The following is a 23,905-nucleotide window of genomic DNA, read 5'->3' on the forward strand; positions in this document are numbered from 1 at the left end:
ATACACACCAGACTATCTTAAATGTATTTCCATATTTCTTTATACGCTTCCCCCTTCTTACTCTTTTTATGCTGCAAGAGACTAACATGCATACTTCTTTGAAAACTGCTCTTTTAATAGAACATTCCTCGATAGCGCAAATCTTCCTCCTGCCTCCTCCTAACTTTCAGAGTAAGCCATCAGTGTAAATATGCAGTGCCCAAGACAGACAGGTCCAAACAGGCTTGGTAAACGCCCAAAGGTTTGCCCTGATCCTTTCTATATAAGCTGAAATCTGTGGTTAGGCCCAACTAGAATAACTCCACCAAACCCTTGGCGAGTATACACATAAGCAAATTCAGTGTCTTAGCTCTAGTCAAGACCAATTGTAGGATTCAGATGATAGTTTAGAATGGAGTTCCTCAAACTATGCTCCTCCAGATGTTTCGGACTTCAGCTCCCACAATTCCTACAGCTGATAAACTGGCTGGGATTTCTGGGAGCTGAAGTCCAAAACATCTGGAGGAGCACAGTTTGAGAAACACTGGTTTAGAAGATATCAGCAAGGCTACTAAAATCTAATTTATTTGTTTAAATCACTATCATCACTAACACAGAGAAAGGTTATATACCATACACAAGTTAAGTAAGAAAATACAGCAGAGGAAAAACAATTATTATTTATTATCACAACTTAACACTGATTACTGACAGCAAAAGATTCAAGCAGAAGTGCGATATGGAATGGCAGGAACTAAACATTTTATTTTGAAAAACAAAATGCGATAACCATGGAATATGAAGGCTGTTAAACTGTAAGTGCTGGGGTGAAATGTACTTTCTCATTGAGATCAATCAAGTCAGATTATAAAAATCAAATTCTGAACATATAATAATACTTTACAGCAGACTATGGCCTGGCCTAGAGGATGCAGGTATAAAAGCAGGCCAAATATCCACTAGTAATTGAAAAAAAAAGAAAGAAATGAAGTGTTTCCTATCACAGATAATGAACATCCATGTTATGAGCCTATTGTCTGAGACCTGATCAACATAATAGGCAGCCTTTTGCTGTGCTGCTGGTGAAAGCAGAAGAAGCATTTGATTGGAGCCTTCCCCTTATAATGCATTCAGCGTTGTTGTTGTTGTAACTACTCATTCCATTTCAGGAGACATAGTAGGTGAGAACACCCTTACTTTGAAACTTCCTGCACTGCAACATTTATCTCAATCACTCCTCAATTGTGCTCTAATGAATATTACAGTATTTAAATCTGTGCTTAAGCACTTTAATAATGATTTCTGGTGCTGCTTTATCTCTTGATTTCATTTTGTATTGGTTTTTACTTGTTTCATTGACTGACTTATTTTGACTACTGCTTGTCCAAGTACGGGACAGATATATTTTTAAATGTATATAGTCACAGAGTAACATGAAACTTAATCACAGAAGCCATGCTTCCCAAATGCTAAAAATAGAACTAATTGTGAGTGCCACACAAAATAGCTAGGCTGGAGAAGTTCACATTCATTTCTAGTTCTATCTACAGTTGGGTCTATGTCCAGGTAGATCACAAAATGACATCTAATTAAATTAGGAAATGTTATTTTATTATTTTACAACAACTCTGCTATTAAACTACTCCTTCCTAATTTGCCTAGAAATCAACTCAACTAATAATAATAATAATAATAATAATAATAATAATTTTAAAATGTATTTATATCCCCCTCCCTCTCCCCTCGGGGTGGCTTATAACAAGAAAAAACAATATACATAGTATCAATCACATCTACAATCCAAAAGGTAAAATCAAAGCAAAGAGATCAAAAGGACAAATCACAATGCATAGAGTAAATAATCTCAATAAAACATATTAATTATAGCTCATAACATCACCCATACAAGTATAAAACATTACCACAATTAAACCATATAGTACCACTAAACCATACTAGTATCTGCTCTTATTAGTAAAAGCAGTAAAACCCAATTAAAATTGATCCTGTTTAAACCACCATTCTAATAAAAAAGCTTTATTTACTAGACAGGATGGTGATTGAACCGGATTTTTCATGCTGCAAATGTGCAAACCAATATGCACAACTGTATCAAAATGCCTAAAATTAGCTCATTTCATCAACAAATCCAGACACAAGAGATTTTTTTTTCTTTAATAGCATAATATTCTGTTTATCTCACTTGCAGTTTAGGAAGTAATAACACAGAGAATAAAAAGAAACTTGACCAACAGACAAATAGAATCGTAGAGTTGAAAGACACAACAAGGACCATTCAGTCCAACCCCCGGGCATGCAGGAACAAGGAATCAAAGCACCTCTAACAGATAGCTATCCAGCCCTTCCTTAAAAACCTACAGAGAAGGAGACCTTTACCACCTTCCATGACAGCATATCCCAATGTCAAACAGCATGTATGGGCAGGAAGTTCTTCCAATGTTTAGGCAGAATCTCTTTTCCTGTAATTTGAATCCACTGCTGGTGTCTTAAGTCTCCAGAGAAGCAGAAAACAAGTTTGTCTGTCCCCTCCTCAATGTGACATCCTTGCACATAGTTAAACATGGCTATTGTGTCCCCTCTCAGCCTTCTATTCTCCAAGTTAAACATATCCAGTTCCCTAAGTTGTTTCTCACAGGGCTTAGTTTCCAAAACTTTGACCATTTCCGTTGACCTTCTCTGAACACAGTATTCCAGGTGAGGTCTGATGAAGAGTGGGACTATTACTTTGCTAAATCTAGACCTTATACAGGCGGTCCATGAGTTATAAACATCTAATTTACATACAACCCCTAGTGACAAATGGAGGTGAGACAATAGAAAGTGAAAATAAATCTATCCCTAAGAAGGAAAATTCACTCCTGTGAGAGTTATCATAGGAAAAAGTGTCTCTACTAAAGCTTTATTACCAATCCTTCAGTCCACAGCAGTCCAAAATTATCAAAATCTAGCTTTCGCGTGGACATAAAGTGAGGTGAAATCTTTCTGAAAGCAAAACAAATACTACAAGGGTGTTAACCCTTCCTTATGCTACCCAAAACTTTAAAAAACAACCTTTTTTGGCTGGAGTTACACTTAGAAAAAGTATCTGTTCTGACTTGCATACAAATTAAACTTAAGAACAAACTTACAGATCTATCCTGATTGTAACCTGGGGACTGCCTGTACTCGTACTGAGGTGGCCTAGAATCACAGTGGCCTTTCTAGCTGTGACATCACACTGTTGACTCATGTTCACTTTATGGTCTACTAAGGCCCCTTCCACAAAGCTGTAGAAAATACACATTGAAGTGGATAACATGGCAGTGTGGACTCAGATAACCCAGGTAAAAGTAGATATTGTGGATTATCTGCCTTGATATTCTGGGTTATATGGCAGTGTGGAAGGGCCCTAAGATTCCCAAACTCCTTTTGCACGTACTGCCGTCAAGCTAGGTATCGTCCATTATATATGTGTTTCATTTTTTTCCGCCTAAATGTAGTACCATACATTTCTCCCTGTTGAAATTTATTTTGTTAGTTTTGACCCAGCAATCTAATCTGTTAAGGTCATTTTGGATTGTGATCTATATCTGGATCAGAATTGGGAGCTATACCTCCCAATTTGGACTCATCTTCAAATCTGATATGCATGCCCTCTATTCCATCATCCAAATCATTAATAAAGACATTGAACAACATAGGGCCTGGGAAAGAACCCTGTGGCACCCCACTGGTCACTTTTCTCCAGGATGAATAGGAGACATTGGTAACATTCTTTGGATTCGTCCAATTAGCCAATTCACCTAAGAGTAGCACTGTCTAGGCCACATTTTACCAGCTTCTTTGTGGTAATATCATTGGGACTTTGTCAAAGGCCCCAAATGAAATCAAAATAGGCTATATCCACATCAATCCCTTCATTTGCCAAGCAAAAACAAATGACTCAAATAAGAAAATGTTCCTTGTAAAATACTAAATTCTATCTCTACATTATATACTCATGTTTATTTAAAGGCAGTCTGTGATTATGCATAGAATTTGTAGTTAATTAGCTATTTCCGTTTACCCCAACTGTTTTCATATTGTAAGGCATGAACATATGGTAGTTCTAAGCAATAAAAGAGAAGGCGTGCAGCATCTGGTACTTTATCTAGTCCTTATCTAGACTCCTGTAGATCTGACATACTTGGGTAGTCAAATGTTTATTAAAATACTTCCTAGCTACCCTTCAGTTAAGAAAGCTCCCATGGCAGATTACAGCAATTAAAAGTAGTGTTAAGATAAAACATAAAAGACAAATCTAATAATTTTACCCAACTCTGAAAAGTTAATTTGTTTAAATATGTTATTGTTAGATTGCTTAATATTTCAACTACTTAAAATTGTTCATTTATTTTATCCACACACTGTCCTGTATTGTGCACAATAAGGCAAAATATACATTTTCTATTTTTTAAAAGATTCAATATTTTAAAACCTCAATAAAAACAAGAAGCCATCAATACAAGATAACATAGTCAACCAGATACCTGTCATAGTCAACCAGATACCTGTCAGAAGGCAGAAATAAATAAAATATCTAAATCTAATACCCTAAGGATATCGGACTCCACTTCAAGCATGCTTCTGGGTGGGGCATTCTACTTGCACAGTACAATAACTGAATTCTGCCAACTTAATATTAATTATTTAACTACTGACAAATAATTCATATATTAAAGATTACTGGGTGGCAACTTACCTTCGTATATTTCATTATAATTGTTCATAGACCTGAGTGCAAGGAAGACATTAAGCCTGACCCTACAACATGCCACTCAATCTAGTGCATCTTTCCAATAGACTATACATTTCAGAGAAAGCTAATTCTATTTCCCACTAAAAGTAATTTATTCCATCATATGTACATTTCCCACCACATAATTTTATGTGGACTGTGAGTCTTTCAATGCCAGGGCAATATAGTTGCATTTGTATTGTCTTATAATTACAAAAAGGCAACATAAGGCTGATGTGGTCCTTGGTAAAATGAGTTTTACACCCCTGATTTAGAGGGATGTCCATAATTGGAAACAAACAAGAATCTCCTTCTTTTGACCACTCTCAATCACATACACAATACCCCCGGATCACTTAGAACAGTGATTCTCAACCTGTGGGTCCACAGGTGTTTTGGCCTACAATTCCCAGAAATTCCAGCCAGTTTACCAGCTGTTAGGATTTCTGGGAGTTGAAGGCCAAAACATCTGGGGACCCACAGGTTGAGAACCACTGCCTTAGAAGCTTGTATTTCTCCTACAAATATGCACTCCACCAAGTACAGCCTCGCAATCATGTGGCCCATTCATTCATCATGCATGTGTACACACATCTTTCTTCCTGACTACACTCATCCTACCTACTACATGGGCATCCTGCAGCTCTCTCACTAAACACTTGGACACCCTGCAGCTTCTCTTCCTAGATTATCAACAAGAGATTCTCTTTGAGTTTTGTGAGTTTCAGTATGTTTCCTGTCATTATCTGACAACTTTGCTCCTTATTAATAACACTGAGCTCACATTAGACTCTGAATCAAAAAAAGACAAGACGGAAAGCAGTTGCAAACTAGATACGTTGCTCTGCATGTACCCAAATTATTTATATTTATAGTTCTTTAATAATGGATGAGCAAAGGCCTTGATGGATACCACTGGAGATATCTGTGGAAACTACGATAAGGAATCCTTGACTAGACAGTACTGTTATTAGGACCTGTGAAAATGTCAGCTGAGAATGGGTAAGATGAGTTGTTCCAAAGTCATAAGTGAACTGGATGAAGTTCCGATGAGCTTGAAAATTCTGTCACTTTTTCACAGGTGGGGGGGGGGGGAGCAAGGGGTTCGGTGGAATGGCATACCTGTATTATGTGATTTTTTTTCTTTTAACTTCTGTGTGGTTCCAAAAGTTAACCGTGTATCCAGTAATCATCTTCCTTGATGCTATAATTTGCTGATAGATCTGTGCATTGTATGTCTTTCCTTTCTTTCCCCTTCCGCTCCCTCACCCCTATTGTTCTTCAGTATTTATATTTATATTTTAAATATACTAAACGTACCAAGTTCGTATGAAACTGTGACTTTTACTTCCTGTGCTAGTCTATGACCGAAAGAAATAATTTGATTGATCGATGTCATTTATACACTTAATTTAAAAAAATTAATATAAAGCAAAAAAAGCAAAAAAAACCTGTCACTTTTTAAACTGCCACCAATAAATCTATAAATTTATCTCTTAAGACTTCACAAAGAAGCCAGCAGCTGAGATCATTTTCCTCAACTAGCAGAAAGGTTAAATACTATGCAACTCTTATTTCCACTTGAATATGATATGCAAAGCTACATAGAGATGAGTAATGTTTATGTTTTGGTTCCTAAAGCAAGGCAATTCTACTGACATGAGATAGAAAAAGAATAATTTTGGCTCTAACTGTATTGAATATCTTGATCCTCTAACTTAAAATGAAGGAATTAAAAGTGCATCTAAACATATAGTACTACTGAAATAGAGCATTTTTGGAGAAGTTAAATGTATCAGAGAATGAATATATAAATATAATGCCTGACTAGAAGGAGAGAAACATAAAAGGAAATAGCTTTGGAGGAAAGTGGCACTAAAGTTGATCAACCTTCCCATGCGAACAGAAACATCCCTTAGTCTATTGGTATTAGCAGAGTGACCAGTCAAGACCATAGTTTTTAAAAGCAGTAAGTTCAGTAGAAGCAAGCAGTGACTGGATTTTTCTATTACTGTATGCAAAGGGAATCACATTTGAAACCTCCCCAGTTTAAAGACACAGCTTCACATTAAAATGTGTGCATCCATCTGCTCTCTTCCCCATGAAATGCTAGCTCTAAATATAGTGTAGGGAGAAAAGCAGTGAAACTTGCTATGGCGGGACCATTAACACTCATAATTTCATCACAACTTGAAGCAGAATCCAAGAAATAAGTCCTGTTATTTGATTTTAATTTATAGGTAATAATATCTGCTTAAGTTTCAAGTGTCCATTTAAACAGGAAATTTTACTTTTTGTGTTTCATTGATGTACAGTTTCTTTTAACGTCGATACTAAGTACTTCTCATAAAATGTTGTTGAACTGAATTTCAAATACTCTATACCTAAAACACAGCAATTAAGCAACCAGCAAGCAGTATCTTTAAGCTTAGGAGAGGATCACAGAAGAAAGCCTGTGGCAAACTTGTATGACTCAGTTGTGTCACAAGATAATACAGGATGAAGATAAAACTATGTAACACCATTTTGTTCCTGGGTTACAAATGTCATTTCCTAATTGGTTCTACCATAAAAATAAAAAATAAAAACGATTATTGGACTGCAAAAACTGTTTTTTGCAGGACATCCTGCAGCACAGTTTTGCTATAGTTTTTCAATGAATATCTCATAGAGTCTCAATCAATTCAACATAATTTAAAGTTACTACAGTATAACAACTATTTTAAAATTAAGTACCACACAATTAAACAGGAAATAACACTTTTGAACCAGGAACAGAATGTTTTTCTAATTGTGTTACACAGTGCAATATAAGACATCTTTGTGAGCCTTAGTGAACTCTTTTATATGGGCTTGGGCCTGAGAAATCAAAGCAAAGTGAACATTTACAAAGAGTAAGCTATAAAGAAGCACACACTGACCCAATCTACACCAACCATTTGGAGCTAGCTTCAAACTGTGGCCATATGTGGAGTGTTGAATTTTGAAGGATTTCAGAATTCCATATATTAATACCCTTACATTTATTTATACCCAACTTTTTATCTTTTAAAAGAGACTCAAAGTATCATTGCTCAACCTATACTTACTTCAGAGTAAGTGTACAGAACTGAACTCTTTAAAATACCTGAGGAAAAGCAGCAAGGCAATTAGTTAAAAAATAGACATCTACCCATGAGACAATTTAATAGTCCCTGAATGTTAACTATTTCAAGACAAGATTTCTTCTTTTCAACAAAAACTGCTATGTCTTAGGGGAAAATGTTACTTTTAGTGAATTCAGGCTCATAGAATTGATTAAATTTACCACAAGAAACTGAGCTAAAATATCTCAAACCAAAAAACTAAAACATTGGGGGGGGGGGGGGGAGCAACAAGTTGATTTTCAAACAAAGGTCAACCAACTCCAGAGAAAAGCAGCACTTTCTGTCACCTGTTGTTAGAGCAGTGGTTCTCAACCTGTGGTTCCCCAATTTCGCTGGCATACAACTCCTAGAAATCTCAGCTAGCTGTTAGGATTTCTGGGAGTTGAAGGCCAAAACATCTGGGGACCCACAGGTTGCGAACCACTGTGTTAGAGGAAGGAGTGACAAGATACTGCAGTTAAAAATCCTCCAACTGTCTTCTATAATCTGCAAAAATAAGGCAAGAGAAAAAGTTTGGCTTTCTGGAGGAGGCACATTAACAAACTTTTGTTATTTCAGATTATCTACAATGACAAAACAACTGCCATCACTCCCATCACCCTGAACCTCTTAGGATTACACCTCCATGCACTGACTAATATATAAAAAACATCATAAATAAAATATACGAATATTAGCCATTCTTGATATGCATTCCTATTTTGGTTATTATGGTGAATACCCGCCCCCAAGAGTGGCACAAGAGATATGACTAAGTCAATAAAGTGTTTAAACAGGCAATATAAACAATCAAGTTACAAGCTGCACAGTAAGGACCTGCTTGCTACTTTTCCGATTTTGCAACACACATTCCCACACATTGTTTGTGTGGATAAAATTCCCACAGATTGTTTGTGTGGATAAAATTCCCACAGATTGTTTTTGTGGATAAAAAATCCAGATTTTTTTATTATAAAATCAAATCATATCTTCTCAGCGTATGTACCTGAAAACTATATATCAGCAATCCCCACGTTACAAACATCCAACTTATAAATGATTCATAATTAAGAATGGGACGAGACAAGAGGAAGGGAGAGAAATCTACCCCTTGGAGGGAAAATCAATCTTTGAAGAGTTATCCTGGGAAAACGGTGTCTCCAGTGAAGCTTTATCATCAATCCTTGTTTTCAAAACAAGGCAAATTTTTCAAAATCCAATCATCACAGGGACAAAACAAACATCACAGAAGTGTTAACCCTTCTCTAACTCTAGAAACCACAAGGAAGAGTTCACACCCTGTGGTGTTTGTTTCGGGGTCTGTTCAGAAGATTTCACCTCACTTTCTGTCTCTGTGATAACTGGATTTTGAAACTAGAGTTACTTTAAAAATGGACCTGCTCCAACTTACATACAAAATCAGCTTAAGAACAAACCTACAGAGCCTATCTTGTTCGTAACCTGGGGACTGCCTGTATGTGTGTGTGTGTGTGTGTGTATACACACACACATACTTATCACTGAATGAAGTCCACCAGACAAAATCTACATGTTAGAATTTTACAAAAAAGTGCCTTCTATGTAGAAGTGTATAAAATGTGATTTGGCAGTTCAGCAAGAAATTCTGAAAATACCTCACATAAGAATGGCAATATGCCTGCATTAACAGAGATGACTGCCAAGTGATTACATAGGAGGGAAAAAATAGAAAAGAGAGTTAATGGCTGTTCAATAAGTATGAAGAGGCAAATTGCAGTGGAGAGAGAAAATGGGACACTAGTCCTTTCTTAGGCCTGGGAGACAACCCAATGGAAATCTCACTCCTGGTTGTCATTGTTGTGTAGTTTCAAGTCATTTCTGACTGAGGGCAACCCTCCCACAAGGGTTTTGGCATCTGAGAGCGGAGTTGGATCAACACTGCCAAATAATGCAATTTGGGCCCTTCCAGACTGGTCTTATATCCCAGGATCTGATCCAAGGTTTTGTGTTTATCTCAGATTATCTGGCAGTGTGGACTCATATAATCTAGTTCAAAGCAGAAACCTGGGGTCAGATCCTGGTTTCTGGGGTCAGATCTCTGTCTGGACTGGCACTTTTAAACCCAGGCCCCTTCCACACAGCTGAATAAAATCCCATATTTTCTGCTTTGAACTGGGATATATGGCAGTGTGGACTCAGATAACCCAGGGCCCTTCCATACAACCATACAACCCAGAATACCAAGGCAGATAATCCACTGGAGTCCCCGGTTGCACAATGGGTTAAACCCTTGTGCTGCAAAGACTGCTGATTGACAGGTCAGCGGTTCGAATCCAGGGAGAGCATGTTGAGCTCCCTCTGTCAGCTCCTGCTCCCCATGCAGGGACATGAGAGAAGTCTCCCACAAGGATGGTAAAACATCAAACATCCCTTTGGACAACGTCCTTGCAGATGGCCAATTCTCTCACACTAGAAGCAACTTGCAGATTTCCAAGTCACTCCTGACATGGAAAAAAAATTAACAACATCTGCTTTGAATTGAAATAGAATCATAGAGTTGGAAGAGACCTCATGGGCCATCTAGTCTAACCCCCTGCCAAGAAGCAGGAAAATTGTATTCAAAGCACCCCCGACAGATGGACATCCAGCCTCTGTTTAAAAGCTTCCAAAGAAGGAGCTTCCACAATACTCTGAGGCAGAGAGTTCCACTGCTGAACAGCTCTCAGTCAGGAAGTTCTTCCTAATGTTCAGATGGAATCTCCTTTCTTGTAGTTTGAAGCCATTGTTCCGTGTCCTAGTCTCCCGGGCAGCAGAAAACAAGCTTGCTCCTTCCTTCCTATGACTTCCTCTCACATATTTATACATGGCTATTATGTCTCCTCTCAGCCTTCTCTTCTTCAAGTGAAACATGCCCAGCTCTTTAAGCCACTCCTCATAGGGGACCCTTGATCATTTTAGTCACCCTCCTCTGGACCCATTCTAGCTTGTCAATATCTCTCTTCAATTCTGGTGCCCAGAATTGGAGACAAAATTCCAGGTGTATCTGAGTCCACACTGTCATAATCCAGTTCAAAGCAGATAATGTGGGATTTTCTGCCTTGATATTCTGGGTTATATGGCAGTGTGGAAGGGCTCCCAATGTAGACTGTGTAGATCGGACAGGGGTAAACTTGGGCCCTCCAGGTGTTTTGGACTTCAACTCCCACAATTCCTAACAGCCTACCGGCTGTTAGGAATTGTGGGAGTTGAAGTCCAAAACACCTGGAGGGCCCAAATTTGCCCATACCTGGTGTAGATCCAGAATGGCTTAAGAGGAGGAGACAAAATGATGACAGGATGCTCTTTGGACTTGCTTCAAAGTGCACTTGACATGGGAGTCCATTCAAATCAGCTTCTGGAGTGAAGCTGATTCCTGAAGTCGAACTGAAGTCCAGAAAGAGAAACCACAATGCATCTTAACCGAACTGGGAAGTAAACACAAAACGGAAGAGCAGGCAGAAATAGGGTTGGCACACAGAGAGTCCCAATGCCTGTGTGGTGAAGAAGAGCCAGAGGAGAGGGAGCCACTTGGCAAGCCAGGCTGGTCCCGCCTTTTTCGCCACAGAAAGACAACGTCAAGCGGGAAGAGGCAGCCAAGGGAAACGGGGAAAAAGTTGGAAAGGCCCTGGGAAGTTTTCAGAGGCCCCCCAATCGACCCCGTCAGGCAAAGACCCACCGCTTTCGGAGAAGAGCCTGCCGGGCGTCGCCACGGAGAGGGAGGCGGGCGTCGAGGCCGCTCCGCGCGGAGCCATGACTGGCCGAGGAGAAGGAAGAGCAGAGAGAGCGCGCGCCGCTCTCGAGACCCCGCGCCTCCGGTGCCATGCGCCGCCTCCTCAGCTTCGGTTAGGCGCGGTTCGCACAAGCCCCGCCCCCGCCCGCACAAGCCCCGCCCCCTCCCTCATTCTCTCCTGCCCCGCCCTCCGACTGAGCATGCGCAGTCTGAGGGAAACTTTCCTGAGAAGAATGAAACCCCAGCTGTGGTGTTTAAGGGAGAGATTTCCCATTTTGTCTATTGTGGATTCCACTTACAGGGAAGTCTTGAAAGAAAATTTCCACAGAAAGGAGGAAACCATGTCAATGAACAAAATCTGGCTACCAGTATTAAAAAAACTAGAATCAAAACAGTAAATAAAGAACAACACTCAGAAAACAGAGAACTCCAGACACTAAACAATCAGGGCCAGCTAACACCTCCCAACTAAACTAGAATCAGAACAGTAAATAAAGAACAACACTCAGAAAACAGAGAACTCCAGACACTAAACAATCAGGGCCAGCTAACACCTCCCAACAAAGGATTCTCCCAGGCAGGAAGCAGTCAGGCTTTGAAGCTGCCAGGTTATTCGGTGCTAGTCAAGGTGGCCAATTGCAACATTCATACTTGCCTCAAACAGATAAAGAGTTTGAAACATTCACACCTAGCTCCAACAGACAAGAGTCCTTTGTCCCACCCTGGTCCTTCCACAGATATATAAACCCATTTTCCTAGTTCCAACAGACCTCACTACCTCTGAGGATGCTTGCCATAGATGCAGGCGAAATGTCAGAAGAAAATGCCTCTAGAACATGACCATATAGCCCGAAAAAAACTACAACAACCCACCTTCATATACTTTATGCCTAAGCAGTGCTCGTGCAATATTTGACAGCTTAAGCCCATCGATTTTAGAAATAGAGAATTTGTATCATTAGTCCGAACCCAGATAAAGAGTTCTTTATCCTACCCTGGACATTCCACCTATATAAATAAAAATGTAATGTTTGTTTGTGGGATTAACATAACTCAAAAACCACTGGACGAATTGACATGAAATTTGGACACTATACCCCTAACAGACCAACGAGTGGCCATCACTCATAAATCCCTCCCAAAATATAGCAGAAAGGACTTAAAACCCCCAAAAAGCTAAATGATGATACAGTGCATGTGTGAAAATGACAGCCTCCAGCATTGTCTAGACCAGGCCCTTAAGGGGAGGAGGATGATCCAAATGCACTGCTTCCAAGCTGCAAGCTTTCTTCCCCTTGGATTTATTTGAGAAATCACCCAGCACTGCACCCATTTTTCTGCCGCAGCCTCATGGTGTCTTTCATGCAACCCCGCCTGCATGTCCACCCACCTAACAGATGGGTAGGCACCCCACAGCCATGGCAGAAAGAAGGGGCCAGCACCATGTGAGCAAGGCCTGCCTCAAAAAGCACCTCCTCCCCTCCCACCCCCGGCGCTGGGCACCCAAGTAGGGTGGGCCACTCTATCCCTTTCCGCTGGCACCCAAGAAAGAGATAGAGAAGGAAGGAGAAAAGGATAGAAAAAAAGTGAAGGAAAGAAAGATGGAGGGGAGAAGGGAGAGAGAAAAAGAGGGAGGGAAAGAAAGAAGGAAGGAAAGAGAGAAGGAAGGATGGAAGCAAAAGGCAAAGGAAAGAAGGAGATAGAGAATGAAAGAAGGAAAGAAAAGGGGAAATGAAGGAAGGAAAGAGGGAGGGAAGGAAGGAGAAAAAGAATGAAGGAGAGAAAAAGGAAGGGAAAGTTGGCCACAGCAATGCATGGTGAGTCCAGCTAGCAATAATAATAAACTTTATTTTTAACCCGCCTTCTCTCCCTGGAGAGACTCAGGGCAGCTTTGAAAAACAAAAAATGGCAACCATTCAATGCCATGTATCTTAAATTCCAACAGCTGTCTGAGCTCTACTGGCAGGTCATTCCACGGTCTTGGGGTGGCCAATGAAAAGGTCCTCTGAGTGATGGTTGCCACTCGGGTTTTGGCTGGTTGGAGTAACTGCCTCCCAGAAGAATTAAGTGTTCATGGAAGATTGTACAGGAGAAGGTGATCCTGTAAGTGACTTGGACCCAAACTATGTAGGGCTTTAAAGCTCAAAACAAACACCTTGTACTTTGCCCAGAAATTAATTGGCAGCCAGTGGAGTGACTTTAGGATTGGTGTAATATTCTCATTCCTGGATGTTCTCATAACCAGTCTGGCTACCATATTTTGAACTACTTGGAGTTCCCGAACTTGGTACAAATGTAGCCCAATGTAGAGCTAGGTGCAGAAGTTCAACCTTGAGGTTACCAGCACATGCACTACCATCTTCAGGTCTTCCAAATCCAAGAAGGAGCGCAGCTGGAGGACCGTCACAGGAGTGTACACTGCCATATAATCCAGTTCAAAGCAGATAATGTGGATTTTACAAGCAGTGTAGAAGGAGCCTAAGGTTCAAACCACTAAGCCACACTTTATGAATTTCTTATCCTTTTCCTACCTACCTTTCTTTCTCCCTTTCTTCCCTTCCTTCCCTCTCTGTTTCCTACATACCTTTTCAACAGGGTCCTGGAACCAAACCCTAGCAGCTACCAAAACAGTAATGTGAATTCTATGATGTCAGAAATGCAGATTTACAGATGAACATTTGATTCACCATATTATTACATTAGAGAAGCATGTCTACACACCACTGCAGTTCATCCTGGCAAATTTTCAAATAAACTTACTTTAAAAACTGACTGAACATCCAGCTGAAGTATAGGTTAAAAGCTTACGTGACAGCCAGAGTTCTGAACAGTTCTGCAATTCTGGAAGAAGGACAAGGTATAAATCCAATAAACAAATAATAAGAACTTCAAACTTTCTGACTATTTTGAGGCTTTTTAGTTGATGGTAAAAAAGTATTAATCTGATGTGATTTTTACATTTTCCCCTCATAATAAATCAATATGAATGCCTAGATAATTATTAAAGTGGATCTCTTCTTTGTTTCTTGATCCTTATATCAGTAGCATCCAGCAATGACCAAAATTTAATATGGCATATAGATGTGAGTGTCTATTACTCTGGCAAAGTAATGTGCCTCTGTTCACATGTGATGTGTAGTGGAGAGGTATTTGGGCGGATAATTGTTTGATAACTAGCATTGCTCTTAACATTAGAAACCACCAAGTATAGCCTAAGGGGGAAATGGAGGAAAAGGATGATTTGTGCTTGAATACCATCATTATCTCTTCTGAAAAATATAATTAAGCTCTACATTGCTGGAGGGTGAAGGTATACATCCCAATGACGCCAAAATTGCTTGTCAGGGCAGCTTAAAAAAGGACACTGTGAAACAGAAGATTATATAGATATAGATATAATATACACACACACATACATACACACACACATTATTTATATTATATAAAATATATAATATAAGATATTTAATATACACACACACATACATACACACACACACACAGACACACATATATATCTTTAAAAATATCTGCCCACTAAGCCATCTCCAACAACAACAAAAAGACACACATTTTCATTCAGTTTGCCAAACCAAGCAATTCAGCACAATCTTATTTAACCTCTTTAAGTGTTCTATTAATCTCAACAAGCTTGGTTAACTCTAATTGGCCAATTTTTATATAGTCCTTATCTTCATATTTATTACTTGCAATGGTTCCTTGTTTTGCAGGAAGGACAGATCCCATTATTAATGCAGAATGAGGCAACTTCAGGAGAGAGCAAGAACACCCAAGCTACCCATCTTGGACCCTCAAGCCATTTCCACTCTGGAAAGATGGAAACAGGCCTGCCACATGGCTTATCATGCATCCCCCCAGTAAGCCTGCTGGCATCTTCTGTGATGGAAGATGGAAGGGCTGAAGTAATGTTTAGGAGCCAATTATGTCAACTATTGTATATGAAATAATAATAATAATAATAATAATAATAATAATGATAATAATACATCTTTATTTGTGTCCCACTTTTCTCTCTAAATGGGACCCAAAGCGGCTCGCAACATTTTAAAAACAATACAAGTCAGCATACATATAACAATAACCTATAAAAACCAACTCTACATTAAGGTATAAACATTTTTTAATGCAGCTGTGAACAAAAGTCTACATAGGGACCACCAAAAGTAGCACCCAAACATGAATCGAGAAACATGAAAGGCACTGCAGTCTAACTCAATCAAAGAAGTCAGCCACAGCAGAGCACCTGATGAACCAGCATATTATTTGAGAACACAGCATATTATTTGAGAACACGGAAATGCTGGACCACTCTAACAACTACCATGTCAGACTACACAGAGAAGCATGTGGACAATTTCAACAGAAAGGAGAAAACCATGAAAATGAACGAAATCTGCTACCAGTATTTAAAAACTCAAAAATCAGAACAGTAAATAAAGAGCAAGACTCAAAAAGCAGGGGAATTCCAGACATGAATCAATCAAGGCCAGCTAACACCTCCCAACAAAGGATTCCTCCAGGCAGCTACCAACCAGGCCTTGAAACTGCAAGGTATTAATGCTAATCAAGATGGCAAATTGCAACATTCACAGGTATCTCAAGCAGACAAGAGTTCTTTTCCCCACCCACCCCATTCCACATATATGTAAACCTTACTTACTTAGTTTCCAACATACCTCACAATCTCCATAAATGAAGGCAAAAAGTCAGGAGAGAATGCTTCTGGAACATCACAACAACCCCTTTTTAAAAAACATTTAACAAATACAGTTGTTGCAGGAAACTTGTTGATACAGGTAGTACTTTAGCACAACTCACTGAAAGTTAGCCTTCCTGTCCTTCCAAATTAATTATCTTCATTAAAAGCTTGTGTGGACAGGAAGGTCTTTAGCTGCTTTAAGATGTCAGGGAGGGGGCTATTTTAAACACATTGGGGTGAGAGTTCCAAAGAGCTGGGGTGGCCATTTACGATGGTGGCGGCAATGAGAGAAGGCTCCCTCTGGAAGATCTTAACATTCTGATATGACGAGACATGGTCAGATAGGTAAGTAGAGCCTGAACCATTCAGGGCTTTAAATGTCAAAACTAGCACCTTGAATCAGGCCCGGAAACATATTGGCAGCGCTGTCAATAACCTGGCTGTGGATCTCTGAATTAATTGAAGTCTCCGGACAATTTTCAGGGGCAATCCCACATAGAGCCCATTACAGTAGTCTAAATGGGATACAACCAAAGCATGGCCACTGTGGCCAAGTCCAGTTTCTCAAGCTATGGTTATAACTGGCGCACAAGTTTTACTTGTGTGAAGGCCCTCCTGGCACCAGCGTGGATATTTCTTCAGGCTATAAAATGTCTTGAATCTGCTCTTTTTTTCATACAACTTTCTACATAGATTCTCTTTCTTAAGTCATACTTCCTCAGCTGTCTTGTTTCCTGTATCCTTTACTCAGAAGACTCTTATTCTTTTCCACAGGGCATAGTTTTCCCTACCTTCAAACCCTATGGATACATCATCTCAGCCAAAGTTACTTCTACTTCTCCCAGAAAATTTTGTGCTAATTGATTCCCATGGTGCTAAGCACTGACATACAACAGTTTGCGCTGTAAAGGTATCAAGAGTTGTTCTGCACCCATAGAGAATTGTAGTTGGTATGGATTTCCGTTTGAATTCAGGCTATTTGTGACTCATTTCCTTCCTCTACTCATCTGGGATCATGCAGTGAAAACTTCCTTTGAATTTAGCTAGAGTATTGGGAAGGAACCACCTCTTGTCCCTGGCAGAATATTTTCCCATCAGTGTTCCTAGACACTGAGCAGCTGCATTTGTGTTTGAAACAGCTTGATTAATCATTTTAATATCAGCACTGCTGAATAGCCAACATGTGTGCTATGTTGTTTTGGTTGATTTTAAACATTTTATTTGGGCTGACATAGGAAGGCTACGAGCTCAAAGAAATATGCATCTCTACTGAGACAAAAGCCATTGAGCTGGGAAGGAGATTTCCTATCTTATAGTTTCCTTTATATTTTTGGTCACTTTTTAAAAATGGGAATATTGATGGAGTGTTGTCTCTATACTGTAAAAAGCAGATCTGGATTGCTTTTTAAGAAAATATCTTCACAAGAGACTTTGATTGCTTCCATGCTTTGGTTGTCTTTAAAACAAATCCGGATGTTACACTTTGGTGAGGGTGCTGCTAAATCTTTATTTTAAATCCCTAAGCTCCTCCAGCCCCTTAATAAATTGCAGCTTGCTCAATTCGCTGGACAGAATTCAACTAAGTTGAATCTCAAGTGAATTTCACATTTCAATGTATTAGAAAAATCTGAGATAACAGCTCTATTTTAAAAAAACTGTGTAAAGCTACTCTGTATTTGTTTACTTGTGTTATGGAAACTTTATTTTTGTAAATAGTGTAACCATATTATTTTACTACAAAGAAAAGCCTTCTGTGGAAGAGACAACACTGGTCTGTGTGTTTTTGTTCTTTTTATCACTTTGGGCTACTGGTGCAGGGTCATGCTGCTGATAAGTTACTCTGCTGTACATTTATGGTGAGGGTCTTTTGTTATTAAGCCCACTCACCTGAACAATAATTTCCCAGTTTCTAAACCCATTATTTCAGGCTCTAGCTTCATCATGGCAACAATGGGTGCATTCACACTGCACCACTAATGCGGTTTGACACCACTTTAATTACCATGGTTCTATGCTATGGAATTCTGCAAGGTCATTGGCCTTCTCTGCCAAAACATGCTGGTGCCTCACCAAACTACAAATCTCACAATTCAATATAATTAAATCAGGACAGTTCAAGTTAAACTGCATTAATTCAACAGCGAAGATGCACCCAGTATTTCCTTATTCAACACCAGAGAAAGATTGGACTGCATGCAGAAGACAAAGAGACTAACATTTCTTAGCTTTTCAGCCACTACAAGACTCTTGATTATTTTCACAGAAATGTAGAAACTGTGAATAAATGGAACAGAAGCCTACAGGCAGTCTCCAGGTTATGAACAAGATATGTTTGTAGGTTTGTTATTAAGTTCAACTTGTAAGACAAAATAGATATATTTTGTAAATGTGACTCCAGCAAAAAAGTATATTCTTTAGCTTTGCATAGCATAGGAAAGTGTGAACATCCCTCCAGTGTTTGTTTTGCTGCCTGTGCCCTGTTCAGAAGATTTCGCCTCACTTTCTGTCCCTGTGATAATTGGATTTTGAAAAAATGGGCTTGTTGTGGAAACAAGGATTGGCGAGAAAGCTTCAGTGGAGACACCGTTTTCTCTTGGTAACTCTTTCAGGACTGAATATTTCTTCCTAGGGGTGGATTTCTCTCATATCCTGTTGTTTCACCCCTGTTCTTATCTATGAATGGTTTTAAGTTGGATGTTTATAATTTAGGAACTGCTTGTACTGGGATTGTTTTCTCTTTAGAAGAGAAGGCAGAGAGTCTTTGCTATCCTCGCCTAGGGCATGCCCTTGATACAGTTCTGCCAGCGAACTTCTGATCCATCAAGCAGCCCATAGCACTTTTTATCTATTGTATGCATATAAGTGAATCATTAACTTTTAATTTCTTTTCTAACTCATAAAAACACCATACGCAAAGAATATGTAAGCCCCAGCTTATTTTATGTGCTAGTGTGCCTCAGTTCATGAGCAGAAGGAATGCAGTTCTGCTGTGAATGTCCAGTTGCTTATTTTAGCCAATCCACAACATTCCAGTTCTGTGATGATGTTTGATTTAACTGTTTCCTGGATACATTAGATTTTGTATGGTAAAAACGCTTTGGGAACAAAAACTGTTAAGAAATGAAGATCATTCCAAGAGTATTCTAATAGCCAAGTCTGGTTTAAGAAACAGAACAGGAATGTTTTATTATTGGGAAAGAATGCACATTTTCATTAGCTTGGCTAAAAGTCATGGAGTTGCACATGGACTTGATTGTTAAATAAATATTTCCATGTAAATATGCATATTCTTGAATAGATATCTCCACTAACCAAAACAAGAAAGGATTTGTTTAAAAGCTCATTGGATTTATGCATTCCTTTGATACTTTTTGTACTTTGACAGAAATATTGGATTGTGATGGTAACGAATACAAAACCCAAAAATCCATTTAAGAAGAGATTATTGTATGCTATCTATACAATCTCTCCCATATATGAGATTAGAACAGTGTTTCTCAACCTGTGGGTCCCCAAGTGTTTTGGCCTACAACTCCCAAAAATCCCAGCCAGTTTACCAACTGAGAACCACTGGATTAGAAATTGTGCATAAATGAAGATATATTCTTGTCATTGGAGCCCCCAATGGTGCAGTAGGTTAAACCCTTGCGCTGGCAGGACTGAAGACTGACAGGATGGAGGTTCAAATCCAAGGAGAGTGCAGACGAGCTCCCTGTCAGCTCCAGCTCCCCGTGCAGGGACATGAGAGAAGCCTCCCACAAGGATGGTAAAACATCAGAACATCCAGGCATTCCTTGAGCAACATCCTTGCAGATGGCAAATTCTCTCATACTAGAAGCAACTTGTGGTTTCTCAAGTCGCTCCTGACACGAAAAAAAATATTGTCACTAAAACCATCATATCACATCCTAGTTCTCGGATTATTTAGTTGGAAGTTGTAATCTTTCAGCACTGATGATGGAACATCAGAAAGAAAGAGGCTCAGGGCAGGATGCATGACAAAGTATTCTCTTCTCCAATAGGTTGCTGTTCCCAAACCAAGCTAGTAGGATTGGCATGGAATAACTAGCATCAATGTAGTCTTGTAATACTTTTAGCACACTTGCTGTGTCATATCTATTTTGTTAATAATAGTTCTCTTAAAGTTGTATTGCAGTTCATATTTCCTTTTGTTGCCTGGAGGTAAGAAGCCATACCGACCTTTACTAAGCACTGCAGTTCTGCCAGGATTCCTCCTGTGTGGAGCAGAAGCAGGGAAACTGGAGAGCAGGGGGTGGAAATCAATTCTGAGCAATTTGGCATCCATCTGATTTTTTTTACAAGTACAACATGGACACACTGAAAATATATCACTGGCACTTGAGAATGTGCCCATATATTACATTGTAAATTCAATGTTCTTGGTATATGCTGTTCTATTAGACCTTCACATTGCAGATGCCATGAAGTCTCAGGAGCAAGATACAACACAGCCAGTAATTGCTGATTTTAGTTTCATCGGGTGTGGTAGAATTCATAAGAGATACACCAGCCGGTCACCAGCTATAAATCTCATTAGATGTTGACATTAATTGGGGGGGGGGGGGGGGAGAGAAAGAGAGAGAGAGAGATTAACCTAAATCCAGTTCATACCAGGAACAAAACCAGAATCACCATAGGACTGACTTATCTTTTTTCATACACACTTTTCAGACATTTTTAGTTCCAGGTAAGGCAACCCCTAGATGTTTGGGACTCCATAAGCTCCCTGTTATAGTAGATTTGTAACACATTTCAAGTCACTCTCAGAACATGGAAAAGTTTATTTTTGAATGTAGTCTCATATTTTGCAGCTTTCAAGGCTGCTGGAAGATTCTGGGAATTTTAGTCCATCACCTCTCCTCCTGAAAACTCTACTCTTACCACAAGGATGGTAAAACATCAGAACATCCAGGCATTCCTTGAGCAACGTCCTTGCAGATGGCAAATTCTCTCATACTAGAAGCAACTTGTGGTTTCTCAAGTCGCTCCTGACACGAAAAAAAATATTGTCACTAAAACCATCATATCACATCCTAGTTCTCGGATTATTTAGTTGGAAGTTGTAATCTTTCAGCACTGATGATGGAACATCAGAAAGAAAGAGGCTCAGGGCAGGATGCATGACAAAGTATTCTCTTCTCCAATAGGTTGCTGTTCCCAACCCGAGCTAGTAGGATTGGCATGGAATAACTAGCATCAATGTAGTCTTGTAATACTTTTAGCACACTTGCTGTGTCATATCTATTTTGTTAATAATAGTTCTCTTAAAGTTGTATTGCAGTTCATATTTCCTTTTGTTGCCTGGAGGTAAGAAGCCATACCGACCTTTACTAAGCACTGCAGTTCTGCCATGATTCCTCCTGTGTGGAGCAGAAGCAGGGAAATTGGAGAGCAGGGGGTGGAAATCAATTCTGAGCAGTTTGGCATCCATCTGATTTTTTTTACAAGTACAACATGGACACACTGAAAATATATCACTGGCACTTGAGAATGTGCCCATATATTACATTGTAAATTCAATGTTCTTGGTATATGCTGTTCTATTAGACCTTCACATTGCAGATGCCATGAAGTCTCAGGAGCAAGATACAACACAGCCAGTAATTGCTGATTTTAGTTTCATCGGGTGTGGTAGAATTCATAAGAGATACACCAGCCGGTCACCAGCTATAAATCTCATTAGATGTTGACATTAATTGGGGGGGGGGGGGGGGAGAGAGAGAGAGATTAACCTAAATCCAGTTCATACCAGGAACAAAACCAGAATCACCATAGGACTGACTTATCTTTTTTCATACACACTTTTCAGACATTTTTAGTTCCAGGTAAGGCAACCCCTAGATGTTTGGGACTCCATAAGCTCCCTGTTATAGTAGATTTGTAACACATTTCAAGTCACTCTCAGAACATGGAAAAGTTTATTTTTGATTGTAGTCTCATATTTTGCAGCTTTCAAGGCTGTTGGAAGATTCTGGGAATTTTAGTCCATCACCTCTCCTCCTGAAAACTCTACTCTTCTGCGTAGTCTTTGTGGAACAAATGTGTATGTTTCTATGTTCCACAAGATTCTGACATAGTTTAATGTGTCTGGACCAAAGTACACATATCCTACATTATACAGCTTAAAATACAGTGGGGGTTGAACAACAAAAAAATCACCCTTTCTGGGTTAGGGCCCCAAAACCAAATGTGATAAATATGAATATATGCTGTACTCAAATGCAACCACAAGAGGAAGTATATAGATAGAAAGGCCACCTCAGAGGTAGAGATGACAAATGGAAGAGAGATGGAGCGTCAGCCAGGAGACATTCTAGGAATCGCTTTGAGGGGGGGGGGGCAGAGCATTGCAACTGTGATGTTGTAAAAGAGACCATGTCAAAGAGACAGGCAACAATGGAAATGAGCTGGAGATGGGAGAAAGAAGACCTTAAGATGAGTAAAAGTTGGGTAAATTTTAATGAACTTTAGCAGATTTTTATTATGATATAAATGTACTAGACTAGATTTTATTATGTTTTTATCAATTATTTTATATTGTTTAAATTTAATTACTTTGGTTAGTTATTATAAGTTATATTGATGCTGTTCTATTATTGGTTTGATTTGGTTTGTGTGTTTTCATTAATGGCACTGAATGTTTGCCACTTTTTTGTATGGAAACTGCCCTGAGTCCCCTTTGGTGAGATAGGGTGGGTTATAAATAAAGGATTATCATTATTTTACTGACACAAAAACACAGTATGTCACAGCAAATGAGCTATATATGCAGGATTTCGTATCACAAAATCACAAGTCGAACACTTCCCAAGCGTCTAGGACTGTGTGATGTATTTTCGAACGATGCACTCAGATCCAAGTAAGGTGGCCTTTTGCAGTTGACAGATCATGATTTTTTCAATGTTTATTGTTTCCAAATGTCAGCTGAGATCTTTTGGCACGGCACCCAGTGTGCTGATGACCACTGGGACCACCTGTACTGGTTTATGCCAGAGCCTTTGCAGTTCGATTTTGAGGTCCTGATAATAGCTGAGTTTTTCCTGTTGTTTTTCCTCAATGTGATTATTATTATTATTATTATTAATAATAATAATAATAATAATAATAATAACAATAACAATAATAATTCAGTTCTTAATAGAATCCTATATTTAGAGCAGCATATTTTTTATGCATGGAGAGAGAGAGAAAACCTGATTTAATCTGTACTGAGAAGCTTTAGTAAATGCATACCCAAACAATGCTGGATACATAAGCTAGTATCTTATATACTCAAGTCTAGGACTTTTAGTCAAAATATCAAACCAAATATCCTGGATTGACTTATTCATCAGTCAATGTGAGCACTATACTATAACTATTTAAAAGAAAAGAAAAGAAACCATTCCCTTTTCTGAATAGAGTGGCAAAAGGTGAGCTTAATCCATCCAGAGAGAACCTTAAAACACCAACTCCTTCTACTATCTCTGCTGCATTACCACCTATGGATTTTTTGAAAGTCTGGGCAGGGAGATGGCAGTGGCAACCAGGAGTGG

At 39.2% G+C, this 23,905-nt stretch overlaps 1 protein-coding gene across 1 annotated transcript in view; it reads right to left on the reverse strand.

The window, feature by feature from the left end:
* Window positions 1-11,752, reverse strand: part of RELL1 (RELT like 1) — a 28,334-nt gene extending 16,582 nt beyond the window's left edge. Inside the window, exon 1 of the mRNA XM_067469018.1 lies at window positions 11,576-11,752. Within this exon, the coding sequence (XP_067325119.1) occupies window positions 11,576-11,651 (76 nt within the window). The 5' untranslated portion in view covers window positions 11,652-11,752. The remainder of the gene's footprint in view (window positions 1-11,575) is intronic.
* Window positions 11,753-23,905: the final 12,153 nt, after the last annotated feature.

The sequence above is a fragment of the Anolis sagrei genome, chromosome 5 (genome assembly GCF_037176765.1).
Source record: "Anolis sagrei isolate rAnoSag1 chromosome 5, rAnoSag1.mat, whole genome shotgun sequence".
NCBI lineage: Eukaryota > Metazoa > Chordata > Lepidosauria > Squamata > Dactyloidae > Anolis > Anolis sagrei.